This window comes from Eublepharis macularius, chromosome 5, assembly GCF_028583425.1.
Source record: "Eublepharis macularius isolate TG4126 chromosome 5, MPM_Emac_v1.0, whole genome shotgun sequence".
In the NCBI taxonomy this organism is placed as follows: Eukaryota; Metazoa; Chordata; class Lepidosauria; order Squamata; family Eublepharidae; genus Eublepharis; species Eublepharis macularius.
This window is the reverse complement of record NC_072794.1, coordinates 152,432,940-152,454,026: the sequence shown is the minus strand read 5'-3', so window position 1 is coordinate 152,454,026 and position 21,087 is coordinate 152,432,940. Positions and strand designations below refer to the sequence as shown.

Below are 21,087 nucleotides of genomic sequence, written 5' to 3'. Positions count from 1 at the left end.
TTCAGTAGTTGGCCATGTGAAATGGGGCCTTCTTGCTCATGGCACTAAGACTTGGAAACTCCATTCATCAGGATGTGCATTTGGCCTCATTCCTTTAAAGTTTCCAGGGGGCGGAGGGGGGGAGGTTGTCTGCTTTCAACAGGCTTTGATTTGAGAAAGTGGCAATGATGGAGGAGATACTCTGTCTACGCTTTTCATGATATGTGTGGAGATGGGATTTTGATTCATTGCAGGATTCTGGCTTATCCATTATTGTATCTGCTTGTTTTAAGCTGCATTGAGCATGCATCTAAAAGCCAAAGCATGCATTTTCTGAATAAATTAATAAATATGAACTCCTGCTGTATATACATCAGAGTTATTTCCAGTGTTGCTATCCAGAAATGTATTCAGTGAACAACACATATGCCTCTATGGGAGCACACCAGATTGGGGCACCCTTTGCAGACTGGTATACCTTGGTTGGAAATATGCATGTTCAAAAATGTGTATCTTTCCTTGTTTATATGGAATCACCATTGTACATGGAACAATCCAATTTGTTGTGTTATTTGCAGAGTAGTGCTGCTACTCCAGTTTTGCAACCCAATATTTTAATTTCCACTTAGAAGTGGAATGCAGTTATGAACATGACTAGTAATTATAAGAATGATAATTTCATGAAATATTTAAAAGTATTCTAATTGCTCAACACATATTATATTCTTGAGTAAGTGAATTCCAAGTTGCCTAAGAAACAAAAGATTCAAGTAGATAGGAAGAGGAAGAAAGCCAGGAACAGTGAGAAGGAAGCACAGGGAAACCTCACAGAGAACCCAAATACAATGCCCCAAGGAGTGGAAGATGCATAAATGCTGGACTGGAAACGAGACATGATTGGAAGAAGAAGGCAGAGGAGCAGAAGAAAATGGACATGGTATACAACATGGCTGAAAACAGTATTTTACATATTATTAAATAAGTTAATTTATTTTGTTTATTTAATACTTCTGCTTTGTCAAGTGTTACCTTTGGGGTTTGTTATTTATTGCATATATTATGGTTGTTGTGGGTTTTCCGGGCTGTATTGCCATGGTCTTGGCATTGTAGTTCCTGACGTTTTGCCAGCAGCTGTGGCTGGCATCTTCAGAGGTGTAGCACCAAAAGACAGAGATCTCTCAGTGTCACAGTGTGGAAAAGATGTTGGCAGGTCACACTGTGACACACTGTGACACTGAGAGATCTCTGTCTTTTGGTGCTACACCTCTGAAGATGCCAGCCACAGCTGCTGGCGAAACGTCAGGAACTACAATGCCAAGACCACGGCAATACAGCCCAGAAAACCCACAACAACCATCGTTCTCCGGCTGTGAAAGCCTTCAACAATACATGCATATATTATGTTTGATTGTACCCCAATTTGAATGGTGATGAGAGCAAGATTTGATAAAGTATGAATGAATGCATGAATGAATACCATTATACCTTTCCATGTACTCCAGCCTATGGTTTATGTTATCTATTTGGACGGTGGGAGCCACTGTAGTTTGGGGGGCAGAGCCACACATTCTTCTTAGAGCTGAGAGAGCCTGTGAAGAGACAGTTACAGCCAGTTAGAGATGGCTGCAGTCATTGTTCCCTATTACTGGTTATTTGTTAAATAAATGTTGACTGTTTGAAGCACTGCAGTTGCCTTCCAGTCTCAATACATATTAGTTTAGATCATAATCAAAACATACAATAACTATATTGCCCCACTATTAGGAATAAGAGACAGACACAGTATTTGGATTATAAAATGGGCCGCTTTATTAATAAACAACAACCAGGAAACATTAACTACGGCAAGGGCCTAACTAGCGGTACAGGTCAGGCCCTGGGGTCGCCTCCTACCCCGCCCTGACCTGTCTGGGCGAGACACCCGCTGCCCCAGGTGCGAGCCATCACAAAAATGGCTGGGACCCGGCCTGGCCAGGCGAAGTGGTTCACCCCTGTAAAGCTCCCCCACCCAGCCGTACGGCAGCGGGGGGAGACTGGCTTGTCCAGGGGTTCCCCACCAGGGCGTCCAACCACGCAACTGGGCCGTACGGCAGCCAGCCACATCTGGCAGACCCCAATTCCCCACCAATGGGGAGGTGCCAAGGGTGCTCACCGGCCCGCTACAGATTCTTCCCTAACTAACACCCTGCCACCCGTGGCAATAACTCAGACCCACCAAACCAATTAACCTCCCCCACCAAACAGTGCGAGGTAGGCGAAAAAACTCCAGCCCCCAGGCCAATCGGGAACTGTGAGAGAAAAATTCCTACCTGGCTCCAAATAGGCAACCGGCTAATCCCGCACTGAAATAGGGAGAGGTGGGTGGGCCGAGCACGAGGCAAGACTGAAGCCACGGGGGCGGAGCGGCAGAAAACGCTGCGAAACTCCGCCCCCAAGGCTGAATGCCCGGAGGCTGTAGCTGTCTGCCTCCATCCTTGCAGTGGGGCAAACGGCTGCCACCTGCTCAAGGGGGGGGCAAGCCCCCTAGCAGGGTTGGCAGTATTGCCCCACTATTAGGAATAAGAGACAGACACAGTATTTGGATTATAAAATGGGCCGCTTTATTAATAAACAACAACCAGGAAACATTAACTACGGCAAGGGCCTAACTAGCGGTACAGGTCAGGCCCTGGGGTCGCCTCCTACCCCGCCCTGACCTGTCTGGGCGAGACACCCGCTGCCCCAGGTGCGAGCCATCACAAAAATGGCTGGGACCCGGCCTGGCCAGGCGAAGTGGTTCACCCCTGTAAAGCTCCCCCACCCGGCCGTACGGCAGCGGGGGGAGACTGGCTTGTCCAGGGGTTCCCCACCAGGGCGTCCAACCACGCAACTGGGCCGTACGGCAGCCAGCCACATCTGGCAGACCCCAATTCCCCACCAATGGGGAGGTGCCAAGGGTGCTCACCGGCCCGCTACAGATTCTTCCCTAACTAACACCCTGCCACCGCAGAGGCCAAGCCTCTGCTTAGGCCTCGGCGCCCCACAAGTGGCTTAATGCCAGGCGCAGCCCTTGCCGCAGGTCATTCAAAAATATGGCATTACCACTGGTAGATAGGTGTACCCCATCCCCTCGGTAGAGGTCTGCAGACTCGGCCCGTATCTGCGGATGGGGCAAATAGATCCCAAGACCCCTTGTCATTGCTCTAAACAGGGCTCTATTGGCCATCCGCCTCGCCCTTTCTACAGCCCTATGGTCCAACGCTTCTCGCCATACCCGGCGCAGAAGCATCGCCGACCAAAAAATCAGGACACCAGGCCATCTTCTCATAATCTCACGGAAGTCATCCTGTGCCTGACAAGACAGGGCCACGCCCTTCATCATACCCAAATCGTTGCCTCCCAAATGGACAACCAGAATGTGTGGGGGAGGGGGATTCCGGCCCTCAAACAACAGCGGCAGCAAACCTGCCCAACGCAGGCCTCTTCTGCCACGCCACTCCACTGTGGCCCAACGGCTGAGTCCAAGCTGGGACCCGATCCGCGTCCTCTTCGCTTGGTGCGCCGCCCAAAAAACCATACTATGGCCACATATGAGGATGCGAATCCTATCGCGCCACGCCACAGCACCTGCAAGAAAAACAACGTCAGCAAGACTGCCCCCCATCCAAAGGCCTCACATAAGACTTGTAAGCGGAGGAGCGCCAACGCCCCACCTTCTGAATCTCGGCTCCCGCATACCCCATCGCCGCAGCCGTGGAAGCCGCACCTATACGAAAAGAATGGGTCCCAAATTTGACCCCCTCTAGACCCAACTTCGAGAGAGCCCTGCCTGTGACAGTCCAAAACTGGTACTTCGTAAGCGGGGAATTATTCTCATGGCAAAACAGTGCCCCGGGCGTTGTGCCCCGGGCTCTCAAATACTTCCTCAAAGCCGCAACTGGGCACAAATCTTTAATTGCGCATTGTCCTATCGACAAATCTACCCCCTTTTGCATCTGGTCGGTCTTAGAACGCCTAATGCGGATCACAACCCGATCGCCCTGAATCTTAACATCAGAAGCGGAGATGGCACGACCAGAAGCATCCTTAAGGGACTGGGGAACGAGCTCACTGATTCGGAGAGCTCCAAAAAATGCTATCAAGGAAGCGGCATGGAATAACAGTTCCTCAAAAGGGGAACTGCAGACCAGGGGCCACATGGCCCTCAAACCCTGCAGAATACTAGGGGAAATAGGCTGCCTGGCGTCCCTCATGACGACAGCCTCCCTAGACCACCCCTCAAGCATCTTCCTAATGCGGAAGTCCACGGTGGGGTCGACCAGGCCCCGAGCCTTTGAAGCAAAACCCAAAGCCGCAAGCTGACTACGAATGTACTTAACCCTGTGCCCCTTACCTTTCTGAGCAACACAGAATTGAGCGGCATGCTCCACTGGAATTGGCCATGCCTGCGGAAGACCAGACAGCTGCCTGAACTCCGCAAAGTACCTCACCGCCCTGTCGTAGGCTCTCCTGGTACTAGGGGCCAGAGCTAACTGTATAGCTCTGGATGCCTCGGATTCCCAATCCTCCAGAGCTCCAAAGGAACTGGGGCGGGCAGCAAATCCGCCTCTGGGGCAAGCTGTCGAAACCGGTCCATCTGCAGACGAGATAAGGCGTCTGCCACCTCATTATTTAACCCGGGCACGTGTCTGGCTAAGAAAAGAATGTTAAGGTGCAGACACCGTAAGGTGAATGCTCGGACCAGCTTCATTACCCTGGGGGATCTAGAAGAGAGGGAATTCACCACCTGCACCACTGCCATATTATCGCACCAAAAGTGCACGGAGTGGTTGGCCATTTCCCCGCCCCACAGGTAAACAGCCCCCAGGATCGGGAAGAACTCAAGAAATGTAAGATCCCTGCACAGGCCAGCTTCCCTCCAGCCAGCGGGCCACGGTGCAGCACACCAGTGCCCGCGGAAATAAATTCCCAAACCAATGGAGCCCGCTGCATCAGAAGAAACCTGAAGGTCACCCTCCAACAACAGCTCCTGCCTCCAAAACAAAACACCATTGAAACTGCCCAAAAATTGGGACCAAACTTCCAAGTCCTGTTTCATACCTGGAGAAATCCGAATTCTATGATGCGGAAGCCGAAGTGACCCCATCGCATCACAAAGGCGCCTTAAGAAGGCTCTTCCTGGTGCCACCACCTTGCAAGCAAAGTTAAGGTGACCTACAACCTGCTGAAGCTCCAATAATGAAACTTTCCGCTTACTCAATAGAGTCTGCAATCGAGACCGTAACTCCCGAAGCTTTACCAAGGGCAGCCGCGAAGTCTGCTGCTCGGTATCTAATTCTATCCCTAGGAAGGTCAAGACCGTCGTGGGACCCTCCGTCTTTTCGTGTGCTAAGGGAACACCCAACTCGCCAGCTAAGCGTACAAAATCTTCTAAGAGGCGGGCACACTGACCAGTGTGTGGGGGCCCAACCAGGATAAAATCATCCAAATAGTGGGCGGAGTCACGGCAGCGCTGCCTGCGACGTAGTGCCCACTCCAGGAACGTACTAAAACGCTCAAACACTGCACAGGAAACAGAGCAACCCATGGGAAGGGCTCTATCCATGTAAAATTTGCCCTCGAAGGCAAACCCCAGCAGTTCAAAGTCGTCGGGGTGAACAGGGAGAAGGCGGAATGCCGACTTGATGTCGCATTTTGCCATCTCAGCACCCCGACCACAACGTCTAACCACTTTGACCGCCTGGTCAAAGGATGTATAACGCACCGAGCATAAATGCTCGGGAATTGCGTAATTGACAGAACCACCCCGGGGGTAAGACAGGTGGTGAATAAGCCTGAATTCACCCGCTGCCTTCTTAGGCACTACTCCCAGGGGGGAAACACGCAAACAAGGAACTGGAGGGGAGGGAAAAGGGCCTAAAACCCTGCCCTCAGCACATTCCTTCTGAATCTTTGCCCGCACAACATCCTCCATGCCAATAACCGAACGCAAGTTATCTGACATGGAGGCAGTTCTGGGGCCATGAAAAGGTATACGAAAACCAAACAAAAAACCTTGTAACAAAAACTGGGCGTCGGCCTTGTTAGGGTAATCGGCCAGCATGGCCTCAAGTACCCTCACTTTTATTGGGCTGGGGCCCTTTACTAGGCCCCTGCTGCCCTGAGGGGCCACCCCCTTTCTTTCCAAACGGCCGCTGCCGTTTGCAGGCATTGAGGGCATGCGGGCCCCGGCAGGTCGGGCACTCATGTCCGAATCGACAGTTCTTACGGTTGCAAACCCCTTTAGAGGTGAACTCAAAGCAAAGCAGCCGGGGCTGAACCGACTACCCCGCCGAGGCGCGGGAACCGTAAGAACCCTGGGCAACACCCCCAGAAGCCTGTGCTGAACGCTGCACAATATGGCCACTATCTGATCTGTCCCCAACGAAAGACTTAGCCGGGGTCATCAGTTGCAACCACAGGTGCTGGTGGATCTGATCCCAAGGCAAAGATGGGTTCAGGGCCGCCCGCATCCGGAATTCTTCGTCATATTGCAGCCAGGCTGCCCCTAAGAATTCCGTGTGAGCCCTATAAATAATGTCCATGTACTGGAAAAGTGGGGCAGCCCTCCAGGGCTGCGCCCTAGCTATGACTCCCGCATATATGAAAAAACCCGGAAGCCAATTATGCCACGTCCTGTCTATCTTGCGCCTCTTGATGCGCTCTTTGTCACGGTCTTCCAGATCTTCTTTATCCTTCTTCTCCAGATCTCTGAAGAGAAGGGTAAAGACATCCACATAATCACCGCGTAGGATCTTCTCTCTAGTGGCCGGGGTAAGATGATCACCTAATGGCATAGCCGTGTCCCCAACTGGGAGGGCCCTATAAGGCACGGAACCATAATTAGACCAGGGAACCCCATAATAAGACCCCCATGGCGGGAGAAGGCCCATGCCCTGAAACTGTGCCGAGGGGGGCACCCAACTAGCCGTGCCGGGCGACTGCCCCGGCATAGCGGTCTGACTCCAATGGCTCCAGTCGGGCAACAAACCAGAACAAGATGGACCAACTGAGGAATTAGTGTGTGTACCTGCGGACTGTGGTGTGCCTTGCTGCACCTGACCCCAGGGCCAGGTGCCCGGCTGCTGTGGCCAAGGACACTTACCCTCAGCCTCAGGCGGTTGCACTACCAGAGCCACTTGTCCAGCGTCCTGGGTCCAGGTCCCCTCTACCTCCGTGGCTGCTGCCTCCGCCACCTCATCCTCGACGATATGACTAGCCGCAGAAGTAGATGGAGCCGAAGTACCAACAGGAGATGCCCCTTCTAAAGCCGCCAAACGAGAGAGAATATCGTTAAGCGATGCAGTCTTAGACGCAATTCTCACGGGTCTCTTACTTGCCGGTTCAGCTGACTGAGCGGAAGATGCCCGTGCCTGCTCTAAAGCAGCAATCCTCGCTAGAATATCGCGTCTTGCAGGAACATCATCCTCCTCATCTGATGATAAGGCAGCAGCAGCGCGCTTAGGTGGGCGCTTAGCAGGTTGCTTGCCCTTAGACACACCTGTACCCTTCTTGGGTCCCATCCTAAATGAACCCAAAAGGAATGGTAGCTAAAGACAAAACACCAGGGGGCCCAGAACCGACACCGGCCGCCCACTAAGCTACAGTGCAGTAGTGGGATTTGAACCAGAGAGAACTGATTCACAGCCAGACCACTTAACCACTGTGCCAAGCTGCTCTAACCAAGCCTAAATCAGACACACAGCCCCAAATACGGCCAATGAAGCCGGAAGATAGCAAGGATCCAGGCCCAGAAATTACAGCTCAAGGAGCCCAATGGAGCCCAGAATGGCTGCTTACTAAAAACGTCCCCAAAATGGCCGCCAAGGCCAGGCGCAAAATGGCCGCGCAACCGATGAAACCCCAGAGCCAGCCAGTTGCACCGGGGCAAAAACCTACCCCAAATGCACGCCCCCAACCGCCGGGCGAGAGGGGGGGGGAAGGGGGTGCCAAACGGCCGCAGGCTCGAGCCCAAAAGGGAAGCCGCGGCAGCAACGAGGAGAAATCCGCGCACACACCCCCGCCGCCGAAAGCAAAGCAATGCGGCGGCAAGGAATGGGGCAAGTCCTCGGGGGCCGAACAAGGGCCGCGCAGAGTGCCCAGCCCGTACACCGGGCCGAATCGCGACCAGGCCAAAAAGGGGCGGAGAAAAGCCGCTCCTACCCCGCGACTCCCACCCCGCTCCTAAGAGCACCGGACAAGCGTGAGGGGGGGGGAAGACACACAGACTCGCCCGCCGACCCCCTTGCCACCAGAACGGCAGGGGGGATGAAACCTCCCGCCGCGCCCAATCCACACCGCCCGCCGGACGAGTGAACCGGGCAACCCAAAGGCAAACGGCCGGTCGCTGCACGAGCAGAGGTGAGAGCAATCTCCACCCCTCCGCCCAACCAAGCCTTCACTAGCCAGGCAGCGATGAATCCTGCCGTTCCTATGCGCCAAGGCCTCGTGCCGGGGAGCAAACCGCAACGTGTTGCCTCCACCGAGCACGAGGCAAGACTGAAGCCACGGGGGCGGAGCGGCAGAAAACGCTGCAAAACTCCGCCCCCAAGGCTGAATGCCCGGAGGCTGTAGCTGTCTGCCTCCATCCTTGCAGTGGGGCAAACGGCTGCCACCTGCTCAAGGGGCGGGCAAGCCCCCTAGCAGGGTTGGCAGTATAGTCATCAAACAGATTTCATTAACGGACAAGCAAATATTCTCCAATTGTTTCTTTTTTTATATATGGACATTCTTTTTTCAGTGATTGGTGGGTTCCCTACTCCATTTTTCAATATTAGGGTTTGTGTGTGTGTGCGTGTGCGTGTGTTTGTGTGTGTGTGTGTGTGACATGCTCCCTCCCTCCTTCTCTCCCTCCCTCTCTCTCTCTCTCTCTCTCTCTCTCTCAGTGGTCCATATACTTGTTTCCCTATTTTTACATGTTTTTACCACAGAGTGGTTTCTATGCAACTTTCATCTGATCCAAAAAGCTGTTTGCTAGATCCCATGCACTGGAAGAATGTGCATAGAATCCAGCCCAATATGCAGATACTATATAATGTTGATTTATTGATGCAAAAATAACATTGTGAAATGCATTCATCTTATGTGGGAAATGGGGAAATTATGTCGAAAATGCATTAAAATAAATAATCACAGGTTTGATTCACATAATAAAGAAACAGAAAGGATTTCTATCAGCAAAATGGCACGTTTTTGACTCTCCCATTCCACTGGAGCCAAAATTATTCCTTGAAATGTTACTTCTGAAGGAAGACGGACAGCCTTTAGGAACAGCCACAATAATGAGTTGGAGATCTTCAGTGGAAGGGGGAATTGGCAAAAATTCTCCTCCTGTTAGCAGAAACCTATCATGAGATCCAACCCATTGATTTGAACTATGCAGCCAGCCAGCAGCTCTGGAAGTAAAAAACCATTTTGTCTAGGGTTGCCAGCCTCCGGGTAGTGGCTGGAGATCTCCCAGAATTACAACTGGTCTCCAGACCCCAGAGAACAGTTCACCTGGAGAAAATGGCGACTTTGGGGGGTGGATTCTATGGAACTATGCCATGCCAAGGTCCTTTCCCTCCCCAAAACCCACTTTCTCCAGGTTTCTCCAGGTTTCACCCCCCTGATCTCCAGGAATTTCCCAACATGGAGCTGGCAACCCTAATATAGTCAAAAGGAGTTTAAAATAATATAACCCTAAAATGAGGTTGCTACTTACAAAAGTTATGGGCACTAAACAACTTTTGTAGCTTGGTTTTCATAAATACAGGAAATTGTTAAATCTAGAGCTTTTCCATTGTTTATTTAACATTAAATCAATACAAGGCTTTGCGTGTGTAAAGACTATGGCTTTGACCCATAGTGAAGTTTGTTATTGCATCTTGATACACAGACACAAACAATAAACTCAAACTGATACAGACATGAAAAATCTAATCAACAATTCCTATTTTAGGCTTGCTCAGACTGGTGTGGTGACATTTTCTGTTTTTATTTTCTCTCAGCAAGCACACTTGAAGATCACAACTTGACTCTAACCTTGGCTATATGATAACTTTTAAAAAACAGACAATACATAACGTAATGTGTTGTGTTATTGTACAAATTCCAGCACACATGGAGTTGGATCCAACCAGTCTTTCCCAATTCTCCTCTTTTCTACTGCCCCTGTATCACTTGGCTATTCCCCACGTAAGCCTCACAATTCAAAGCTTAGCCCTTTGGGGTGGTTAAAGAGGACTTGTCCTCCTTGTTTCACCAGCATAAAAAACATGTTGGATCTAACTCACAGCACAAAGTACGTGAGAGTGGACCTTCAAGGACCTTTTATGTGCAAAACAAGTGTTATGATATTTGTGCCACAGCCTACTTCTAAAGAAATCTGACAGAGAGGTAACTTACATGTCTGGGCATATAAAGGGACTATATGTACCAAATCACACTTATCTAGCTCAGTATAATCTACTCTGACTGGCAGTGGTCTTCCATACTCTCAAGGAAGTCTTTCCCATTTCCCTCAGGGACCACCAGGTTTGACTTTGCTGAGATCAAAATGAAAACTGAGCCCACCAAGCCATTCACAACCTAATGCTAAACCTGTTTCACATTGCCATAGAAGATTGAGATAACCTGACTTGGTATGAAAAGTGACTTTATAACATATTTTTAACAATAAAGTAACAATAAACCATCAGCTATCTTTTTTAAAAAAGATACCAATATACATCATCCAGTTTCCCACAGTGACCAAGCAGTGATCCTGGGAAGTAGGGTTGCTAGGCCTAGCCTCGCAACCAATGGGAGGGTTGGGGGGTTAGGAACATGGGGAGAGGTTTTTGGCATCAGCAACATTACTATATTACTTCTGAGCAGTGACACTCTGGGTAGTGACAATGGGTAGTTCTAGGAAACACAGCAACTCTATGGTAAAACTACATGGCCTTACCATAGAGTTTCTAGCAATTCCTACAGCTACTCATTTTCTCTTCCAGGTTATACATGGACTAAGTAACTTGGTGACTAGGCTCAGATCCAGTGACTGGGCAGGAGCCTTCCCCCCCCTTTCTTTTTCTTCCACTACTGCTCAGATTAATCATCAGAAGATTGCACACATAGAGCATAGAAGCTAAAACTTCCTCCTTTTACGCCCCCTAAGCAACTGTTATTGAAACATATACGTCCTCTGAACTTGAAGCTTCTGCTGGGCCATAGATTTACCTGCCCTCCCAAAGTGGCCTATTGTGAAGTGTGTACATGTTCTTGCTCCCATGCTATGATGTCACCCATATTGGGAATATATATTTAATTTGGTTTAGTTTAGTAACTTAGCGAAGTAACATAGTAGAGTAACAGCAGAGTTATTTAGGCAGAAGCGTTTAAACTCTTAAAAACATGCTAATTTATTAGTCTTCAGACAAAATCATAGAAAGATAGAACTTACAGTTTTATTGTAGCAGATTTCTTCCATAGCAATATCTTCTGGTAATAAGAAAGGAAAGATCCTAATCTAAAGAGTTACATTCCCTATTCTAATGCCACGGCATGAGAATTAGGCACAAAGGTTGTAGGTGTGGGCTTGTGGACAAAAGATCCAGGGAGCTTTGATGATTCACATCTTGCTCCTTGGAAAGGCCATGAGGGAGAGAGAGATTTCCCAAGAGGCACCGAGGCAAGAGAGGAGGAGTCAGTAGGCATTCCCACCTTAGACAAGAGAGTGGCAGATTGCTAGACTTACATTCAAAGAGACATGCAGCACCCCCACCCCACCCCAGTGTCCAAAGGCAGGCCGAGTCACCTATTCCAACAAACCCGGAAGTGACATCACCCAGAAGTGACTTCATCATGCACGAAAAAAGTATGTTGGTGACACAACAGAGGTAAGCCCCAGGTCCCCAGCCTCCTGCTAGTATGGTAAGGGGACCTGATAACCCTATTGCCTTGTTTCCACATCTCAGACTACCAAGGGGGACACCAAGTCCAAACAGACCCAATCTTCAATCCAACTTCAGTTTAATTCATAAATATAAAAGGATTGACTCAAGCAATGTACACTTAAAGAATCCACTTAAAGAATCCACATCTCGATTTCTTCCATCCGTTTTGACTAGGGATGTGCGTTTCGGCATTCAGAATGCCGAAAGAATGCCGAAACAAAAATGTTTCGGCTTCTTTCGGGGAATGTCAAAACGTTTCGGGGAATGCCGAAACGTTTCGGGTAGCCGAAAGAAAAAAGCCGAAACGTTTCGGGATTCTTTCGGCTTTCTTTCGGCTTTTCAATGGGAAAATGCCTCCGTCTTCCTGGACGTCTGGGGGAGGCCTTTTCCAACTGAATAAGCCCAAAATTGGTGGGGACCTTCATCTAACCCTTCTCTAACAAACAACCAAGTTTCAGACAGATTGGACTTTGGGGGGCCATGTTATGGCCCCCCAAAGCAGGTCCCCCCATCCTCCCATAAGAAAGCGAAGGAGCAGCATATTGTTAGCATGCTGCTACTCATCTTCTTCATTATTTCCTATGGGGAAAAAATGAAGAAGCAGGCTTCCTTTGCCAGGGGTGGCATTTTGCATGCAAAATGCCCCCTCACCCTCAGGGGCCCTTCTCCCACTCCTCCTCCCACCCCCCACCAAGGCTCAGCCTGCTCCCACTTGGGGGGGGCATTTCATGGCCTCCCCAAGTAGGTGCTCTAATCTCTACCACTGACAGCTGGGGGAGGCTTGTGTTGCCAGGGGTGGCATTTTGCATGCAAAATGCCCCCAAGCCCTCAGGGGCCCTTCTCCCACCCTTCCCCCCACCCCCCACCCAGGCTCAGACTGCTCCCACTTGGGGGGGCCATTTCATGGCCTCCCCAAGTAGGTGCTCTTTTCTCTACCACTGACAGCTGGGGAAGGCTTGTCTTGCCAGGGGTGGCATTTTGCATGCAAAATGCCCCCCAGCCCTCTGGGGCCCTTCTCCCACCCTTCCTCCCACCCCCCACCAAGGCTCAGACTGCTCCCACTTGGGGGGGGGGGGCATTTCATGGCCTCCCCAAGTAGGTCCCCTCAGCCCCTAAAGTCCACCCCTTACAGCCCCACACAAACCCAATTCCCCCCCAGCTGCCACACACAGACCCAAATCCCCCCAGTAGCCCCTCACAGACCCAAATCCACCCCCACCTGCCCCACACCCATAACCCCAGGAACAGGCTGGCAAAGGCCAGCCCTCTCCCTTTGTTCCCTATGCTGGGAACTTCTAAACTCTCTTTCCCTGGGCAATTCTGCGCAGCCCAGGGGTGCCACAATGGTGGGCACACTTCTGAGTGCCAGCTGGTCCCTGTGAAAGAGCACCTGAACCACAGACACCCTCCCTCAAATTCCCCCACCACCTACAGAGATGGCTGGCCAGCCAGCCCCATTGTTCCCTATGATGGGAACCAACTGCACAACAAAGAATAAAACAAGAACAACACAAAATAAAGTTTAAAATTTTTTTTTCTCCCTTCCAAAGTACAAGTAGGCAAAGCATTATGACACATTACACCAGCAGTCCCCCACACAGAAAAATAACATAACTCACTTAACATCAGAGAATCACAAAGCATGATTCCTGTCAAAAACACTTTATTTCTTGAACAGCTTTAGGTTACACAGCAGGGGGGCACACCAAAGGGCATGGCAGCAGTATCTTACACAAAAATAACACAACTCACTTAACATCGGAGAATCACAAAGCACAATTCCTGTCAAAAACACTTTATTTCTTGAACAGCTTTAGGTTACACAGCAGGGGGGAACACCAAAGGGCATGGCAGCACTATCTTACACAAAAATAACACAACTCACTTAACATCAGAGAATCACAAAAACACAATTCCTGGCAAAAACACTTTATTTCTTGAACAGCTTTAGGTTACACAGTAGGAGGGCACAACAGGGCATGATAGCAATGTACTACAAAAAATAATACAACCCACTTCACCGTTTTTGACAGCAATTGTGTTTGTGTGATTCTCTGATGTGAAGTGAGTTGTGTTATTTTTGTGTAGTACACTGCTTTCCTGCTCTGTGGTGCCTTCCTACTGTGTAACCTAAAGCAGTTACAGAAATAATGTGCTTTTGACAGCAATTTTTTGGGGTGGTTCTTTAATGTGAAGTGAGTTGTGTTATTTTTGTGTAAGATACTGCTTCCATGCCCTTTGGTGTCCCCCCCCCCTGCTGTGTAGCCTAAAGCTGTTCAAGAAATAAAGTGTTTTTGACAGGAATTGTGCTTTTGTGATTCTCTGATGTTAAGTGAGTTGTGTTATTTTTGTGTAAGATAGTGCTGCCATGCCCTTTGGTGTTCCCCCCTGCTGTGTAACCTAAAGCTGTTCAAGAAATAAAGTGTTTTTGACAGGAATCGTTTTTTGTGATTCTCTGATGTTAAGTGAGTTTTGTTTTAATTTTTCTGTGTGGGGGACTGCTGGTGTAATGTGTCATAATGCTTTGCCTACTTGTACTTTGGAAGGGAGAAAATAATTTTTTTAAAACTTTATTTTGTGTTGTTCTTGTTTTATTCTTTGTTGTGCAGTTGGTTCCCATCATAGGGAACAATGGGGCTGGCTGGCCAGCCATCTCTGTAGGTGGTGGGGGAATTTGAGGGAGGGTGTCTGTGGTTCAGGTGCTCTTTCACAGGGACCAGCTGGCACTCAGAAGTGTGCCCACCATTGTGGCACCCCTGGGCTGTGCAGAATTGCCCAGGGAAAGAGAGTTTAGAAGTTCCCAGCATAGGGAACAAAGGGAGAGGGCTGGCCTTTGCCAGCCTGTTCCTGGGGTTATGGGTGTGGGGCAGGTGGGGGTTGATTTGGGTCTGTGAGGGGCTACTGGGGGGATTTGGGTCTGTGTGTGGCAGCTGGGGGGGAATTGGGTTTGTGTGGGGCTGTGAGGGGTGGACTTTGGGGGCTGAGGGGACCTACTTGGGGAGGCCATGAAATGGCCCCCCCAAGTGGGAGCAGGCTGAGCCTTGGTGGGGGGTGGGAGGAGGGGTGGGAGAAGGGCCCCTGAGGGCTGGGGGGCATTTTGCATGCAAAATGCCACCCCTGGCAAGACAAGCCTCCCCCAGCTGTCAGTGGTAGAGAGATTAGAGCACCTACTTGGGGAGGCCATGAAATGACCCCCCCAAGTGGGAGCAGGCTGAGCCTTGGTGGGGGGTGGGAGGAGGGGTGGGAGAAGGGCCCCTGAGGGCTGGGGGGTATTTTGCATGCAAAATGCCACCCCTGGCAAAGGAAGCCTGCCTCTTCATTTTTTCCCCATAGGAAATAATGAAGAAAGATTAGCAGCAGCATGCTAACAATATGCTGCTCCTTCGCTTTCTTATGGGAGGATGGGGGACCTGCTTTGGGGGGGCATAACATGGCCCCCCAAAGTCCAATCTGTCTGAAACTTGGGTGGTTGTTAGAGAAGGGTTAGAGTAAGGTCCCCACCAATTTTGGGCTTATTCGGTGGGAAAATGCCTCCTCCAGGCGTCCTGGAAGACGGAGGCATTTTCCCATAGAAAAAAGCCGAAAGAATGCCGAAAGAATGCCGAAAGAATCCCGAAAGCCGAAAGCCGAATGAGATTCTTGTTTCGGCTTTCGGCTTCAACGATAGAGAATCTTCTTTCGGCTTTCTACTTTCGGCTATAGCCGAAAATTTTTGGCTTGCACACCCCTAGTTTTGACTTCACAGACGTATTAATGTACACTTAAAGAATCCATATCTTGTGTTTACACTCAATTAATGTACACTTAAAGAATCCATAGCTTAGTTACTCATCTGTTTTTACTTCACAGACGTATTTCAAACCACAGAATTTATATGTGGTGAAGTATTCCAACCCCATCGTGTTGCCCCGAAGGACACTCCTGGCGGGAGATTGGAAACGGGTTCGCCGGCTTTGGTTTTTTTCCTGTTTTGCCTAGACTCGCTTCTTCACAGCCTTTATTTCCTGTCTGTGAAATACAGTTCTAAATTAAAGTACTTTACTTTATAAAGTACTTTAAATGCATATGTATACATCTCTCTCGTGAAACTACATACATCCCAATTACACATTGAATTAGAAGGATTGCAAACCAGACACTTGATAAAGGTTCCGGTAAAAGACACAATCGCACTTATTAATCAGATTTTTCCACAGGATGTAACAGCCTTATTCCACCATTGTCTAACAACCAGTTACTTCCAATGGGATAACGAATTCTATGAACAGATGGATGGGGTGGCCATGGGAAGCCCTCTCAGCCCAGTTATAGCAAACTTCTACATGGAACATTTTGAAAAAACAGCTCTAGAATCAGTACCCCACAAACCTACAGTCTGGTTCTGGTTCGTGAGTGATACCTTTATCATTTGGAGCCATGGTGAGGAAGAATTGATGGAGTTTTTAAACCACCTCAACAATATCAACCTGAACATACAATTCACCATGGAGAGAGAAACCGAGGGTAAACTTCCATTTCTAGATACCTTGGTCATCCGCAAAGCAAACTTTCAGTTAGGTCACAAGGTCTACAGGAAACCAACTCACACGGATCGGTACTTACACAAAAACTCCAATCATCACCCTCGACAGAAAAGAGGCATAATAAAAACATTAGTAGACCATGCAAGACGGATATGTGAACCGCACCTTCTCTTTTTTTTTTTATAAAATTTTTTATTAGGTGAGTACAAATTACAAATATAATTTTCAATTAAAAACCTAAATATCACTTTTCCCCCACCCTTTCCCTCCCCCCTTTTTCATAGACTTCCAACAGCTTTCCAACCCATATCTTATTCTATATCTTACTTATCTATTGCCTCTATATATTATTATCTCCTATTTTGTTAATAAACTAAATGATATCCATTAAAATCAAATCTATTAAAAATTTAAACTAAACAATAATTAAAACTTCACTTTGAATGGTAAAGATCCCTATCCCTAGTAGTTTCCCCAGTTAATAACTTTCAAATTGCCATAATTTCCCCTTCATGTCCCACTTTTTCTCCAAATACTCATTCAATCTCCCCCAGTCCTTGAAAAATTCTTCAGAATTCTGGTCTCTCTTGTCATTTTGTCCATTTCCGCCATGTACAGCGACTTTTGTATCCACTCTCCAACAGATGGTATTTCTTGCACTTTCCATTTCTGCGCATATAGAATTCTTGCCACTGTTGTCATATAAAATAACAATGTTCTGTATTGCGTAGGAACATCTTCCATATTTAAGTTCACCAGCAGGAGTTCTGGGTTCTTTATTATTGAAATCTGCAAAATCTCATTTATCGCTTCTAAAATATCTCCCCAGTACTGCCTAGCGACCTCACAAGTCCACCACATATGATACAATGATCCTTCATGACTTTTACATTTCTAACACTTATCAGACATCTTAGCATTTCCATAAGCTATTTTTTTTAGCATCAAATACCACCTATATATCATCTTGAAAACATTTTCCTTGATACTGGTACAAGTTGAAATCTTCAATGTATTTTTCCACAAAAATTCCCATGCCTCCTTTGTTATGTCTCTTTGACAATGTATAGCCCACTTCACCATCTGGACTTTAACAGCTTCATCCTCTGTATACCACTTCAAGAGTATTTTATAAATTTTTGAAATTTTCTTCTTACTTTCTTGTAGTATAACTTCTTCCAGTTCGGAATCTTTCCATTTAATTCCATCTTTTGAACGATCTGAGTTATATAAGTCCTTTATCTGCCTATATTGAAACCATCCATAGCAGAAAGCTAACTCAGAAAGCTGAACATAGCCTAACTCAAACAGGACACAGTATCCTATTCCAGGACACTAAAATACTGGACAACACTTCCAACTACTTTGTCAGACAACACAGGGAAGCCATTGAAATTCACAAGCGTAAGCACAATTTCAACAGGAAAGAAGTGACTTTAAGAATGAATAGAGCATGGTTTCCAGTCCTGAAAAACACCAGGCTAACAAAACACTCTATACCCGACAATAGACCTGCAGAGAAGATTAGCATATCAAGCACCAATCCATATGCAAAAGAACATCCTCAGGATACAGTTAAGCCTCCCTCCATTAGCATTCCACACCCTGGGAAACTCTTACAAGATGACTCAGCCCAACCCTACCTTCCTGAGTAAATATAAATTACCTGCCAACTTCTTTTCCACACTGTGACACCGAGAGATCTCTGTCTTTTGGTGCTACACCTCTGAAGATGCCAGCCACAGCTGCTGGCGAAACGTCAGGAACTACAATGCCAAGACCATGGCTATACAGCCCGGAAAATCCACAACAACCATTGTTCTCCGGCCGTGAAAGCCTTCGACAATATACTATGTCACTATGTTGCTTTCAGGTTACACCAAGAATGACATTGCTGGGTGACACAGGGCACACATGTATGCTTCACATTCATGCCTCCAGGCCTGCTTCCCCTGTTCCTGAATGCCTCCTGCCAGCCAGGTGAATGGAGCATGGTGGAGGACCTGGCATCCCTGAGTCAGACAGAATGTGAATAAGTTCCCTCTTCCTCTCCCCTTCACTTTCCCACTATATTCTGCTATTAAAGGCCTGAGAAGACCAAAGAACTGCATTGCTTTTCATGGCGTGTTTGTTTAAGTGCTCTTTCCACAGGCACTTTGTACATTCAGTTGCAAATGAGGTAGCATGAATGCTAAAAACCATGCATAGCTAGGGCATTTGCAAAACCATGCCCTGTTTCTGAAAAACAAAAACTGACTTAGACTCTAGAATTGCATTTTTAACATGATTGGTAATTATTTAAGAGATGAGTTTTTACCTTCAATGAACTCACACATTACAAGTTCTTTGCCTGCTTCACCAAGAATTTCTGGCTTCCTTCCCATGAGAGTTGTTGTAGAGGCAAAGGTCAGGGTCAAAATCACACAGGCTTGGGAAGAATATTTGCATATGCTGTGATATTTGCTTTTCATGCTGGTTAACTTGGCCTTTCTGCCTTTTCTCGGGAATTCAAGTATAACAAGAATCAGGTTCAGGTTCAGAACCTGGTAAGAACATTTCCCATAAAGCTTTATCATTACACTGCTCAATTGCAGCCTCTTTTTTCATATGGAGTTATAAATATGAGAGATGTGTTTCTTTGTTGTTTGCCCCTGGAACTTTTTTTTTCATAACAATGCATGCTCCATTCCTCTTATTTAAATTCTCCACTCTTCTCTAGCTGTAGCCAGGAGAACACAACTAACTCACTGGCAATGCCAAGTATACACACTCTACCTTCACAGCAGCCACCATGAGCCATGTAACAAGCATGTGTATTTGGAGGGTTCATCTACATGTAAAGCTATTGGGAACCCATAGAACACTTGTAAACAAAAGTTGGTTTAATGTATTGTCGAAGGCTTTCACGGCCGGAGAATGATGGTTGTTGTGGGTTTTCCGGGCTGTATTGCCGTGGTCTTGGCATTGTAGTTCCTGACGTTTCGCCAGCAGCTGTGGCTGGCATCTTCAGAGGTGTAGCACCAAAAGATAGAGATCTCTCAGTGTCACAGTGTGGAAAAGATGTTGGCAGGTCATTTATATCTACTCAGGAGGGGTGGGGTTGAGCTGAGTCATGTCGAGCTGAGTTAGATATAAATGACCTGCCAACATCTTTTCCACACTGTGACACTGAGAGATCTCTATCTTTTGATGCTACACCTCTGAAGATGCCAGCCACAGCTGCTGGCGAAACGTCAGGAACTACAATGCCAAGACCACGGCAATACAGCCCGGAAAACCCACAACAACCAAAAGTTGGTTTACCTCTTTAAACAGCCCAGTTCTATACAATCTTCTTAAACTTGGAATTGTGCTGTGGTAATAAACTAAACTCCATCTCATTCCTTTCATATGAACCCAATTCAAAGAAGAGATTGTATTTATTTACCTTATAATTAGGGGATCTTAGTAGGAGAACTGCTGTTTGTACCCATGTCCCTTGATCCTTCCCTATTAGGAAGGAAAGCAACTCTTTTCTCCTTTATCTGTTGACAGAGGATTATGAAAATTAGCCATTAAGACAGGGTACTTTTCACAAAGTTAGTTTGGTGTAGTGGTTAATAGAGATGGGCACGGACAGGAAAAAAACTGAACGCGATGGTTGTTGTTCATTGCCATCCACGAACAGGGATTCACGAACATCGACAGACATGACATGCTCATGAACATGTTTGTAGTTGGAGGTTCGTGGGAGCCAGAATGGCCCCCTTGGGACTTAGCTGAACTTGAGCCGGGGAAAGGAGAGTCCATGGGTCTCCCCCTTTCATGTCACTTTCTCTTCACAGTGGCAAAAACTGGACTGTCTTCTGGAACTTAATTGAGGAGTTACAAACTGACCTTCCCAATGTCCAATACCCATCAAATTTGCAGAGGAAATAGACCTCACTGTCCTCTGAAGACCCCCCCAAGTTTCAGAGAGTTTGCACCCTGATAAAGGCATGATCCACGGGTCCCCCCCTTTGCTGTCATTTTCTCTTCACAGTGGCAAAAACAGGACTCTCTGCTGGAAGTACTTTGAAGGGTTAAAGACAGAAGGAAAACCAGAAGGATTTCAGACAGAGTTCAGTCCCTGCCTGCATTGCCAGGGGAATTGATTGAAAGGCGCCAGACTGTCTGGCCTGATGAACGGCTGACGAAGGGCCAAGCTACACATGACGAAAGACACTTGCCTGGCAAGTGGATTGAGTGGAGGGCAAGTGAACAGGGAGAAATACACTTGCCGTTCAAGTGTCATTCGTCATGTGTAGCTTGGCCCAAAGGCAACAACTGAGGCTTGTAACAACCACTTGTTTGTTTAGAATGGAGCCTCACGAACGGCTTGTTCGTGAACAGAAAAATGGTCTATTCGTGGTTTTTTTCCCCATTCGTAATGCTCGTGCCCATGTCTAATCTCTTTTCTTTCAAAGTTAATCTGTAACTTTAACATATTTAGCAGCTATGGTTTCATTTCACAGCTTAAAAGAACCCACTTGACCCATAAAACTGCTTCATACCAGAGAATGTGCAGAATTTTTTGCATCCCAATTTTATCATGATAAAAGTATTACATTTGCAGGATTGTAATGTATCTGGAATTTATATAAAACAGGCATCTAAATGTACACGTCAAC

At 47.7% G+C, this 21,087-nt stretch overlaps 1 protein-coding gene across 1 annotated transcript; it reads right to left on the bottom strand.

Annotated features, from left to right (window-relative positions):
• Nucleotides 1–1,769: 1,769 nt before the first annotated feature.
• LOC129331223 (uncharacterized) lies at nt 1,770–18,805 on the bottom strand. The gene is made up of 3 exons (XM_054981641.1): nt 18,756–18,805; nt 7,103–7,261; nt 1,770–3,585 (listed from the first exon to the last, which is right to left on the bottom strand). The coding sequence occupies exons 1-3, from the start codon at nt 18,772–18,774 to the stop codon at nt 2,984–2,986; spliced, it is 780 nt and encodes a 259-aa protein (XP_054837616.1). The 5' UTR covers nt 18,775–18,805; the 3' UTR covers nt 1,770–2,983.
• Between the last annotated feature and the right edge of the window lie 2,282 nt (nt 18,806–21,087).